Below are 13224 nucleotides of genomic sequence, written 5' to 3'. Positions count from 1 at the left end.
TGAAATTAATGTGGGAACAAATAAATACTCTAAACCCTACCCAGCCAGCAATGACATGTGGGGCCCAGATGGGTTAAGTATGGGTTCCATGGTTACTGTGTGGGCATGGGCTTTGGCTGGGTGAAATCAGCGGGTCCCATGTAGGTTTTGTAGTATGAGTCCCATATAGGAAGCCCATATGAGCTGATTACATGGGCCTCATAAGGGACAGGCATGGGCCAATTGGGCATGGGTTTGAACTGAGAACACATATATGGGTCCTGCATAGCATATTTATGGGCCAAGTGGGCATGGGTTTGATCTGGGAACACATATATGGGTCTTGAATGGCATATTTATGGGCCGAGTGGGCATGAGTTTGAACTGGGAATGCATATATGGGTCTTGAACGGCATATTTATGGGCCGAGTGGGCACGGGTTTGAACTGGGAATGCATATATGGGTCCTGCATGGTTTATATATGGGCAGAGTGGGCATGGGTTTGGTCTGGGAACACATATATGGGTCTTGCATGACATATTTATGTGCCGAGTGGGCATGGGTTTGAATTGGGAACACATATATGGGTCTTTCATGACATATATGGGCAGAGTGGGCATGGGTTTGAACTGGGAATGCATATATGGGTCTTGAACGGCATATTTATGGGCCGAGTGGGCACGGGTTTGAACTGGGAATGCATATATGGGTCTTTCATGACATACATAGTATGTTTCGCCATGAAACAGGAAGTTGCTGTAACTTAGGCAAACAATGTCCAATCTGCCCCAAACTTCACACGTTTGATTATAAATTATATAATAAATATTATCCCCATAATAAAGGACATTTTTGTAAATGACTTGCTCCTCCTGTATTTACCTACTTAAATGCACATTGCCCACCATGCTCTGTTTTCCTAAAGCCACCGGATGGCGGTGGCACGGGTGTGAGGGCCCTTTCATCACAGCTTGCAGCTTTAATTTAATATGAAACACTATGCAAACTTACTGCTCAAACCACAATCATATCCTGTGCGTAAGAGCAGAAACAGCAACAACATACAGTAGTTGAATTTCACCATTTACTATTGAGCACCTGTACTACAGCTGACTTTTTCACGGATCTAAATCAAACAGATTGCAGAATCTTAAAGCCCTTAATATACAGAAACATTACACCTACAAAAATGTTTAAATCGTTAAAGTTTTTTTGGAGGAAAAAAACAGCCAGGAAAAAAGAGGATCAGTTTCCTCTTGTGATGCCAATGCAGCATGCAGAAACCTCCGATGGTAAGATAATACTTTTTCATTTTTGGAGGGTAAAATAAAATGGTCAGCATCTTTGAGGAAAAAAAATGTATTCACACTGTTAAAAAAAACATTTACTTAAGTTGTTTTAAACCTGTATGAATTTATTTCGTCTGCTGAAAACAGAGGAAGATATTTGGAAGAATGTCAGTTACCAGACAGTTGATGGACCCCTTTGACTTCCATAGGAAAAAAATACTATGGAAGTCAATGTCAAGTCAAGTCATCTTCATTTATATAGCGCTTTTAACAATGTAGATTGTTTCAAAGCAGCTTTACAGTGATAAACGGATAATTTAAGGTAACAGAGATTGTTTTGGCTTTATAGAGGTTCTTGAATAAAGATATTTTCCAGCTAAAGTTAGTTTGGATTGATTCACTTCCGATCATTAGTCATTAGACTGCATTAAGAATTAATTCTATAGTTATGCGCATTTGAATATATGTGCGCAGGTTTGTAATTCCCTACAAACCAAGCCATAACAAACTACTTGTCTGGCCTTAAACATTTTTAGACAGAATTTTATCACTTCGTGAAGATCGCAATAGACGTGAAGGACTATAATGCGTTAAGAGCGCGCTCAAGTACTGCGGAGCTAAACCATTTAGTGCTTTGTAAGTAATCAGCAATGTTTTAAAATGTATCCGATATTTTGGGAGCCAATGCAGTGTTGACAGAACCGGGCTAATATGGTCATACTTCCTTGTTCTGGTAAGAACTCGAGCTGCTGCATTTTGAACTAGCTGTAGTTTGTTTATTAAGCGTGCAGGGCAACCACCCAGTAGAGCAATACAATACTCTAGCCTTGAGGTCATGAACGCATTAACTAATTGTTCCACATTTGTCAATGAGAGCATATGGTGTAATTTAGATATATTTTTAAGATGGAAAAATGCGGTTTTACAGATACTAGACACGTGACTTTGAAATGAAAGATTGGTATCAAAGAGCACACCCAGGTTCCTAACCGACGACGAAGACTTAACAGGACTGCCATCAAGTGTTAGACAGTACTCTAGGTTATTACGTGAGGAAGTTTTTTGTCCAATAATTAGAATCTCTGTTTTTTCAGAATTTAGTAGTAGGAAATTACTAGTCATCCAATTTTTTATATCAGCTATGCATTCTGTTAATTTTGTTAATTGGTTTCGTTAGGTTTTGAAGAAATATACAGCTGAGTATCATCGGCATAACAGTGAAAGCTAATTTCATGTTTCCTAATGATATCTCCTAAAGCAAACTGATAAAATTATTTCCATACACCAAAGTTAAATGGAAGAAACTTAGCCAAAAACGTATCACTCTGGTGACTTGAAACATCATACAACTTTTACAGCAAAATATAATCAAAAACACCACATAAACCTAAAACATCAATTAGTTCTGAATAAAACACATTTATGTCATCATAAGTCCACATGATTTGACCAAAAACTAATTATTTAAGTGCATCATCAGCAGCCTTTTAATTCACCCTCACCACCAAACTTGACATTCATGTTTTTGCTTTTTAATATTTGAACTTTTTCTACATTTGATAGTTCATCCAGCTTTTAAAAAAAGTTTGTCTAAAAATGAAAGTTGTTTTTTTTTACAGTGCAGAATGCAGTAGGCTATTCTCCTTTGAATGTGGACACAGGTGTCGTCCTTTTGCATGTTGTTTCACTTACAAGTTTGAAATGTCAAAAGCAGTTAATGCACAGAAATCCACATGCATTCAGCAGGAGAAGAGGAAAGCACAGTTGACTTAAGGATGGCATCTGGTTCAGGGGTTGAAGTGAGTCCCAAGAAAGAGCTCGATATTCTCAGAACGATTCTGAGTGCACAATCAAACCCTGGGGACCTTGACAAGGCAGCTAAGGTGTTGAAAAGATGGAGGAAACTGAACGGTGTTACCATAGACAAGACAGAAGGCAGCTTCCCTCAAAACTGGCTTCAAGAAGTAGATCAATTTATGAAAAAACACATTCCCACGCTGCCAGTAGAGGGACCACAAGGATCTCAGTTAGAGCAGTTGCAGGACTTTCTAAAGAGCACACAGAACATGATATGCAATGAGGTGCTTCGATTAACACCTGTACTGGAAGATACTGGACTGCTAGATCGTCTGATTGACAGTTACAGCCGTCACCTCTTTCCCAAGTTGGACCTGCTCCTAAACAGAGATCTGTCTGTGAAAGAGAGCTTCTGCCTTTTACAGTGGGGGAAAGATGTTTTCTTCAGGTATGCACTGCAAATTTGTTGTAAATGTAAAATTTGTATAATAAACAAGTTAATTTTGAACTGTTGAAATGTATACTATCATTCAAACGTTTGGAGACACTTTAAAAAATAAATAAGAAATTGATTATTTTAATCAGCAAGGATGCATTAAATTGATCAAAAAGTACACTAAAGACACTTATTGTATTTCATGCTTTTCCATCACAGGATGAAATTACATTTAAAATGTATTAAAATTAACAGTTCTTTTAAATTGTAATATTATTTGACATTATTCCTGTTTTTACTGTGCTTTTGAAAAAAAAAAAAAAACGCAGCCTTGAATAGCATAAGAGACTTCTTTGAAAAACCTTTAAAAAATGTAACCAAGCTTTTGAAAATTGATGTGTACTATTATGTACTTAACTCATGTATGTTTCAGTTCAGACTCAAAACTGAGAGTGTCCGACCCGCTGCTGTTGACAGGATGGTTTGAGAGAGCAAAGCAGAAACTTCTTCTAGAACTTCAGGTGACTTCACAGTTTATGACTGTTTGTGTGTTATTTTAATTACTGTATTTCACTCTCAGTAATGCATGAATGGACCCAAACCAAGAGAGATGTATCACACATGTCTCTGTCCAACTTTAATGTCAACAGAAGGACATATCTAAGACTTTACAGAACATCCTGCACTATGATGAGCAACATGGACATAATGAGGACTCAATGGATGAGGGAACGTTCACAAGACTTTACATAGATGTCACTCAGGTAGCTCTTGGGGAGAGAAAGTAAACCAGATTTATTTTTGTTTTCTCATGTAAAAAGGTATCATAGGGATTTATATGATATATTGCTCATATATTTTATGTTTTGCTTTCACAGTGTCTGAATTGTGCTATTTTAGATGCAAAAAAAGTTGGTCTAACCTTGATGCATGCAGTACAAATACTCTGTAGTGAAGAGCTGCATGGTTTTGCTCAGAAGTAGGTTTCTCCTCATCTTATATTACCTCTCGCCAAAGGTTTACAGATTAAAACTCTCATTTAATGAGTATCCAGTGATTATCTATTTTGTGCAGGAGAGGGGAGGTTTGTGATCCTGTACTTAACATAAATATGTGTTTTCTTAGGTATGTGGATACTGAGAATAAACATCTAAAAAAACTAAAGTTCACTGAGAAGAACTCTGTGTATCTGTTCCGGATTATCAACACTTGTATGCAACTCAGGTATTTACTAATGATCATTAAGTATACATGGCTCAGAAACTGTAACATTGTATAATTAATTCTGCATTATGAAAATGTCAAGACATATTTGTCACCCTTGACTGATTTATTCAAAGTGTCATATTATAATTGTGGGAATATTTAAAACGATTTGGTCCAGAGGATAATGATGAAAAGTTCAGAAGTTTCAATCAAACTAAATATGAAATCAAACAAATTAAAGTAATCCACTTGAAGAAAAGCTACGTGACTGTGTAGAAGTCAATAACAGCGAACACACGAACAATACCGGACAATTGAAAGGACCACAAAGAGGAACTTAAATACACAGTGATAATGATAACATAATGAACAGGTGTGATGATTAAATGAGTGTCCATGACGACTGGCGGGAAACTAGGAACAAAGGAAACACAGGAGACACATAACTGATGAATGCAAACTAAAAGTCCATGTAAACTAAACTAAACACACAGGGGTGCGTTTCCCGTACAACTATATAGCTCACTGCTTAACTACCATAGAATGATGCATCGTTGGAGAAATCAACTAGCTCGTCACGACTGTTTCCCGAAACCATATGTCGCAAAGTATCGTTCAACCACGCTGGTTTATGACGTCTCGCACGTGGTGGACTAATAAATTATTTTAATTAATCTGTTTGAGATCGAATTAACGCTAGATTTTGTCATATAAGTTACAGACATGGCATCTGAAGACCATTTCTAATTTTTCTCAGTTATTTTGCTTTATTACCAGACTCAATATTTGGCTCGTTCTTACATAGTAGAGCGCGTTCGCACATGCGCAGTCTTCAAAAACGGTGTTTTAAATCTCTTGACAAACTAAAAGACGTAAATTACATTTGTATGTATTCTAAATAAATAACACGGGTTGTACTGCATGTCAGCTTGCTTATTTTGCTAAAGATAAGGATTTATTCAGTCTACATCTCATGTAAACTAGAAACTATGCTTCTAACCACAGCTCGAGAGCAGTCGTTCCAACCACACAAGTTTGCGATGCTGTTTGCGAACGTTCGTTGGAACGATGGTTTCGGGAAACACCAAATCGTTGAACTATGCTGATAACGACGGAACTTGCGACCATAGTTGGCTAACGATGCTTTCGGGAAACGCACCCCTGATCGTGAGAACGCCCCCTCCCATGAAGGCGCGGCCTCGCACCGTGATGGTTAGATTGAGGAAATCTGCTCCCATAGGGGGGCACATGGGAGGAACCTGGGGCCCAAAGATGACATGTGGAGGAGATGACGGTGGAAGGACCCATGGAAGAGTAGATGGTGGTAAGATCCAGGGAGGAATGGACATTGATGGAGGGAGTCCACAAAGTGGTAATTTGAGCATGACCGACCGAGGTGACACAGGGAGATGAGGCCCAGGTGAAGTCCATTGGATCGAGAAACCCGACACAATCGCTGGACCTGGTGATAAAGGCAGAGTCCCGGCTTCGAGCAGCTGAGCTGGAGCCACTGGGCCTGAGGACTGAGGCGGTGTGAGCGAGGACCCCGGTGGAGCCTGAGAGACAGCCTGGAAGTCCCAGGCGACGGTGGAGCAATGACTGACCAGGACAGAGCCGGTGGGATGAGGGAGCCCGGTGGAACTGAGGGGACGACGGTCACAGTTGGAGCCGAGGGGACGAGGAGCCAGGACGCAGCCGACTGGTCGACGACCCGAGGTGGAGCCAGGGAATCCCCATGCCTCTGCGGAGCTGGTGACTGAGAGTCCCAAGGCGCATCCGGGTTGCATGGTGGAGCTGAAGGGCTGAAAGAATCCAGTGGAGGCGGGGCCAAGGGAATGCCTGGCTTTGGTGGAGCGAACAGGAGAGGAAAGTTGGGTGCAGAGACAGACTTGGTGATAGACAAGGATAATGGCGACAAAGACAATACTGTGTTGGACAGAACCAGTCGTGACGAAGACAACTCTGTGCTGGACGGGACCCGTGGTGATTAAGAGACATTAGTGCAGGAGGGGACCAGTGACAGAGAAGGTTTGTGGGTGGACAGGGTGGGAAGCACTACCTCCGTATTCCAGTCTATTAGCTGTACTTCCTCTTCCAGCTTCTTCCTATAATAATAATAATAATAATTCATTACATTTATATAGCGCCTTTCTGGACACTCAAAGCGCTTTACATAGAAGGGGGGAATCTCCTCAACCACCACCAATGTGCAGCATCCACCTGGATGATGCGACGGCAGCCATATTGCGCCAGAACGCCCACCACACACCAGCTTACTGGTGGAGAGGAGACAGTGATGAAGCCAATTAGTATATATAGGAGGATGATTAGGAGGCCATGATGGACAGAGGCCACTGGGCAAATTTGGCCAGGATGCCGGGGTTACACCCCTACTCTTTCGAAAGACATCCTGGGATTTTTAGTGACCACAGAGAGTCAGGACCTCGGTTTAACGTCTCATCCGAAGGACGGTAGTCCTAGCTAGAATGGCGTTCCTCAGGTCTTCCCTGTGTCAGACTTTGGGCCCTATCTTGCACCCAGCGCAATTGACTTTGTACAACGACGCATGCATCATTCCTATTTTGCACCCGTGCACAGCAAACTTTTCCCTCACAGCAAAATTAGAGAATTAACTTGCGCTCCCGGGGGCGGTTCAGCGAAAAGAGGAGGCGTGTTCCGGCGCAAAAGTTTTCTGGTGCTATTTTGCCGTTTTAGAAAACAATTCCACCACTGACCTGGAAAAACCTAGTCTAAAGACAGTGGTGCTATTTTAAGGGCGCATGCTTGGCCATTATGTAGCGTGTGAACAACGCGCATACACTTTGATTCTCTAATCTAAACAGACGCAGCAGTTTTCATTTTTGTAAATCATACATTATTACAAGGAAAAATATTAACACATGAGGGAAATCATTGTTGTGTCCGTGAAGATGTGAAAAAATAGGCATAAATCTAGATTACACATTTACCCAAATTATTATACGCCTGTTTAACCGAATCTAATTTGGGTGGGTTTCTCCCATCCCCAATGTCACTTCTCTGTCTTTTACGACCCTGACAAGAACGTCGGTCTCCTCAGTCGTGAACCGCTCCTGGCGTGTGCCTGGCAAATCCGCCGTTAGCAATCCGCCATGGAACAAGCACGCCTGCTCTTAAAGGGAATCTGATTGGTTTATTTCACGTTACGCCCAAACCACACCTATGAATAATGAAGCTACTTCAGACCAACCCATTTTAGATTTCCGCCGGGTCGGGCAAGAGTCATGTATCCCACTGGACTGGTATAATAGCAACAGCGCCCGGGATCCGCCCACAAAGTTACTTGCGTTTCGCGTTTGATACTTGCGTTTCAGATCGTTAAAATAGGGCCCTTTGACTTCGAGCACTTCCCCAACCCCGAATCGAGAGGTAACGCTCTGCTTTTGTTGCACCCGATGTGAGGAGCTGCCCCTGAGACCTCAGAGAGGCAGGGAGATACTGCTGGAACGCCGCCTGCTTTTTGGCCTCCTGAAACCTCTCAACAACCGCGTTGACGCCATCCAACAGAGAGAACTTGTCCTTATCTTTTATATTAGAGAGGTTTAACCACAAGTGCCTCTCTTTAAGTTAACTTTTTAGTGCACTTTTATTCGGCTTTTTCCCTATCTAAAATGTATTGGTTCACATGCTTACAGTTAACCCTACAATATTTAATTCTGAGAATTTTCGGCAGTTTTGAATAAAATCAGTGTTATTTTACTACAGATGTTGTGCTACACAAATCAGTCCAGATAAAAACAACAGCGATGATGTCTCAAAAACTAGAAGCATGCTACAGAAACTGGAAGATAAGGCTTTATCCATTGTACAAAATATCATGACATGCTTAACACAGGTATGTCTCGATTTTATTCAACATGCAGTTTGTGTTAATGATCATCTGTTCAGAAGAAAAGATTGCTATCATGCACTTGAAATTAACTCCATCTATCTCATTGGGATTATTTCAGATGCATACATTTTATTTATATTTATATTTATCCAAGGATACTGATACCTTTCCTAACACATTTTGTATAAATCTTGCAATCCTGTTTGTCTTTAAATGTTCATTTGTAGGCCAATTTAAAAAGTTATTTCAAGAAAAAGAATGTGGATATTGATATCCTGATAAAGGCAATCCAGGGGCAGTGTGCATCTCTGCCTCCGACTGCCTTAGAGATCAAATTGGTACGCACTGTATAAACCTTAAAACCATTCAAAAAGATTCAAGCTCCATACGTCACCCCTCATTCTTTCCAATACTTTCTTTATTTCTGACAGATCATTGTGAAAATAGCTTACGACTGTGTTTCCAAAGTGTACCTGGAATGCCTGATGAAGACAAAGTTCAGAAAGCTAGAGAAGCTAGAGAAATGCTAAGGACAAGATAAAAGAGGATGTTCAACGTTTTCACGAAACATTCTCTGAACTGGTGAAAAAAATAAGTGCTTTAATTTATATTTGTATTTAAGGGCTGATTTCCTGATGCCCTTGATCATAGGAAATCAGGGTCAAACTATATTTAAACTTAAGTACACCTATTATGCCCTTTTTCTTTATTTAGAGTTTGGAGTCAACTAGAATAGCCTTTCATGCTTGGCTGTTTACAAAACATTATTTTTATTACATTGTTGAAGCACCTCTCTTCCCAGTCTGTAACGCACTATGAAGCCCCCCCTTCCGTAAAGTGCAAATGTGCTCTGATTGGTCAGCTGGATCAGTGTGTTTTGATTTGGTGCATTGAAGTCATGCCAGAAAGATTTATGAGCTGAGCGCACATTAACAGTGTCATAAAATAAGAATGGGAAGTTCAGGATTTTTTTTAAAATAAGCTAATTGCCTGCACAAAATATAATAGCACTGTAATATAACAATATAATATGTCAAGTTTACAGTTGGTTCATAAATGAATTAAAAACATAAGAAAGCAAAATACCCCTGATGCAAATTCTTAGTTCTTCATTTTCCAGAAGTAGAGTTTAAAAATCTTGCTGAATTTTTGTGTATTTAAATAAGAGAAGGTACTCCACCATTGTAACCCCTCAGGTACTCACTCTGCTCTGTGTGGGCCTCGAACCAGGGTCGCTGTCACGGGAGGCAGGTGCGCTAACAAGGACGCTAAAGACCTGTCTCTATAGCATCAGTTGCAAGTGTGCCTCTTGAGGTCAGAGGAGGGAGGTTTACCTGCACAGCTCTTACTAGCTGGCCTCCAAAACACCATCTTGCTTCAACAAAAGCGACTTGAACAAACCTGACATCTCGTAATACTAACCTTCCCAGGAGGACTTGAATGCACCATTTGGTCAGCCACTTTGAGCTTGTTTCGGAGATGTCATGCCCCTTAACTGCGAGTTTTAACACACTGTTAACACAACTCAACCAGGCCCGCTCCTTTTGTGTGTGTGTGTGTATGCCTTGGGGGGGATTATCAAAACGAGGAATATTGTGATGTGTTCGTTCCCAGAAGAAAACTCAAGACTTCAATGGAGGCGTTTCTGGGAATTCAGAAACAGTGCGCACTAATAGAGAATAACTCCCTTTGGAGTGACTTTGTGCTTTGTAACTTTGCAGAACTTTTTCATGCTCAAACAGCAACATTACATGCTAAAGAAAGTTGAACATGTAGAAAAGCATAATAGCACCGCTTTAACATAATTGTTCCACATATCCTTGACTATTGAAATAAGAGAACAGTTTGTTTTTACATTCATTATATAAATAAAAACCTCATGGTTTGAGTTTTCTCTCTGCAGAATGGCAGTGTTTCCCAGGAAAACCAGCTCCTTCAGAGAATGAGTGAAGTTTTGCTTTGCAGTGATGTAGATGCACTGAAGATTACCTGTTGTGATTTGTTCAGAGATTTTCCACATGAGAGGTAAACCCAGACCAGTCATCAACTTCACTACAGTTTCAAACATGAATTTGCAGGTCTTTAAATGTATCTCTTTTCATTGTGTGAGAGCTTTCAAACAGTGAAGTCTTCTGAATGTTTTGCAGTGAGCAGTATGTACCTGGTCTGCTGCGCTGGAAAGGGTCGTTATCAGACAGACAGGTGAAGGAAATACTGGATGTGATCCGGGATGTGCTCATGGAGGTCAGATGCTGAAAAGAAAATTTTCGTTCAATTTCGTTCGAAGACATGCAATTGACTTTAAGTAACTTTGCAAATACATGTCAACTTACTCAATAAACCATTATTCAGTTGGTAAAATTAAGATATGGAGAATGTTCCCCAAACATTGTGTTATTTCTGCCTTCTAGCATTCAAATCTGAACAAGGTCCTAGTTCTTTTCTTTCACACCTAATGCAGGCATCAGAGCTACTCCAGTGACTTTATCTCCCAGTCTATCTGAAATAATAAAATACATTTTTTTTTAATGTAGCCAACTATTAATTGATATAGCCAAGGCCTACTTATTATGTGCAGGATGTCCACACACTGGCAATGTTTCCTTCTGGTTTTAAGATGCGCTTTTGATAATCCGATCCGAAGTGGTCAAAGCTTAAAAACCATATAAAGTAATAGTATAATAAAAAATATACATTTTTGAAATGGAACAGTTTATTGAGGATCATATTTGATACATCAGGCTTTTATTGCTTTTATTATATAAGATAATGCTCATACTCAATGAGGTAAAACATTTATTTGGTTTTATTCAGAGGCCCAAACTGAGGAAAATATTTGCAATTTAGAGCAGTTGCTGATATTTATATGGTCAAAAACTAAGATAGAATTCTGATAGCTTGTATTCTAAATCTGCCGGAAGAATCTGTAAATGGGATGACGTGGTGTCTGCTGCTTATATAATGATGATTGACAGGACTGAATGTTTACGCTCCTCCCGAACCTACGTTTTGAACTTCATACTTGCATTTTAACTGTAAAGATAATGCCCAGTTTTGTTTTCGTTTTCTATGTGTTCTGTTCCCGATTGCATGTGTTCCCTTTGCTAGTTTGTCTCCATGGTTTTTTATTGAGTTCTCAAGTGTTCTTAGTTACGTTAATTATCCCAGTATGTGTTAAAGCCCTGAGTTTACTTCATTCTAATGTCTGGTATCGTCTATGTTAATGTGGTTGTATTTATTCTCCTGAAATCTTCTGAGTGTTCCTTGTTTATTTTATTAAAGACTGTTTTGTTATCTAACTTCTCCGTCATGTGCATTCATTACAGCCATTCCCTGACATAAACACCATAAAAAAATTAAATTAAATAAAAATTATGTTGGATAATCAATAAAACTAAGTTTCTTCTGTCAAGTGTTCATCTTGATAATCAATATTACTGAACATATAAAAGTAACCTTATGTTTACTTATTTATTGTTTTTAGCAAATTAGCTCAAAGGAAATTATACAACTTGTTATAATTAATTTGGATCAATTAATAGAATTAACTTGATGTAGCAGAATTGATACCACAATTAATTGTTCATCCAGCAAATGCTCAGTATTGATTATTTATTAATTAAGACTTTATTAATAACTAGACTAAACACTACACTAATCTAACATACACACACATACATGCATGCAGTTCAGCAATGGAAAGAGAGCAGGAAATAGAATACAGGGAAGCGATGAGTTATAGCATTGTTTGAATTCAGGAGATCGCAGCCTTGAGCAAGCCATCAGTTTCTTACTTCTAACACACCCTTTATTGAAAGGGGTGTAAAACTCGATTTTCTTGCCAAGACGAAAGCAGAGATCCCTGCAAAAAAACTATAAAACACACCCCTGGAGAGAAGACCTCAAAGAAAGAGCACAGGACACACAGCCTTGCCCAAACTTGTCTCCTCATTTATATATGCCCCCCCCTTTCCCCCTGATTCAAGTCACTGAAAGATCACTGAAAATGTATATATCACATATGACATATCTTGTGAATCTATAGTTTAGACACATTCATGTTTGGTATCATTTTAAATGTACATGGGTTTGGTCTTAATTTCATTGCAGTCATTAGTATTATGAGAAAGATTGAAAACTTAAGAGAATTTGGTTCTCCTTTTTGGGTGGTGTCTCTTATAATTCTCTCCTCTCCCCCGAAAACCAAATGGTCACAAGAGAAGGGCCAACAATAACTGCATTAATATTTGGGTGCTAAATGTTTATAGTTCTTTTGTTCTGGTCTGGGTATTTAAGGGAAAATGGCAGAGCAGACTTTGGGAATCTGTAACCAGAAAACCCTCATGCCGTGCTGTGTCAGTGTCTTCCCAAGTCTTGCACTCGTAACACACTCACACACCACTGTGTGTCTCTGCCTGGAATGCATTTCTTAGTCTTAGAGTCATCTTTGAGCAAATTATGTCATGTATTTATTATTTCTGAATTGGCTTCTAATTGTTTAATTGTGTAAGCGTACATTTTAACCTGACAAATAAAATGTTATCTGTGTCCAGGATTGGTCAAACACTAAAGGCGCATGTATGAATGAGCATAGGCACGTCATCTAAAGACCTTTTGATTTCTGTCTATCACTGACTTGGCAAGT

The 13224-nt window shown here is 39.5% G+C and overlaps 1 protein-coding gene across 5 annotated transcripts; it reads left to right on the top strand.

Moving 5' to 3' along the window:
• The first annotated feature begins 1016 nt into the window (after positions 1-1016).
• LOC307010851 (uncharacterized protein) lies at positions 1017-11876 on the top strand. 5 transcript variants are annotated; one of them, XR_013800285.1, is made up of 11 exons: positions 1017-1272; positions 2889-3514; positions 3936-4023; positions 4153-4266; positions 4381-4481; positions 4628-4726; positions 8453-8582; positions 8807-8917; positions 9011-9161; positions 10483-10604; positions 10727-11876. XR_013800285.1 is itself a non-coding variant. In XM_079635915.1 (9 exons), the coding sequence occupies exons 1-9, from the start codon at positions 1170-1172 to the stop codon at positions 9107-9109; spliced, it is 1347 nt and encodes a 448-aa protein (XP_079492041.1). In that variant the 5' UTR covers positions 1029-1169; the 3' UTR covers positions 9110-9208. The 5 variants fall into 5 exon arrangements, 1 of the variants encoding a protein (XP_079492041.1); XR_013800286.1 differs by having other exon boundaries at positions 1029-1272; positions 3013-3514; XR_013800287.1 differs by having other exon boundaries at positions 1031-1272; positions 3016-3514.
• Positions 11877-13224: the final 1348 nt, after the last annotated feature.

The sequence above is a fragment of the Phoxinus phoxinus genome (genome assembly GCF_949152265.1).
Source record: "Phoxinus phoxinus genome assembly, chromosome: 14".
Classification (NCBI taxonomy): Eukaryota; Metazoa; Chordata; class Actinopteri; order Cypriniformes; family Leuciscidae; genus Phoxinus; species Phoxinus phoxinus.
The sequence above is the reverse complement of the archived record's forward strand: the minus strand, read 5'-3'. Positions and strand labels throughout refer to the sequence as shown.

Bases quoted from the DNA above. Each gene is read 5' to 3' on its own strand.
- LOC307010851 (XM_079635915.1), top strand. From the start codon at position 1,170: ATGTTTAAATCGTTAAAGTTTTTTTGGAGGAAAAAAACAGCCAGGAAA. The intron at 4,267-4,380 runs GTAGCTCTTGGG...TTGCTTTCACAG, and splicing joins TTTACATAGATGTCACTCAG to TGTCTGAATTGTGCTATTTT. The intron at 8,918-9,010 runs GTACGCACTGTA...TATTTCTGACAG, and splicing joins CTGCCTTAGAGATCAAATTG to ATCATTGTGAAAATAGCTTA.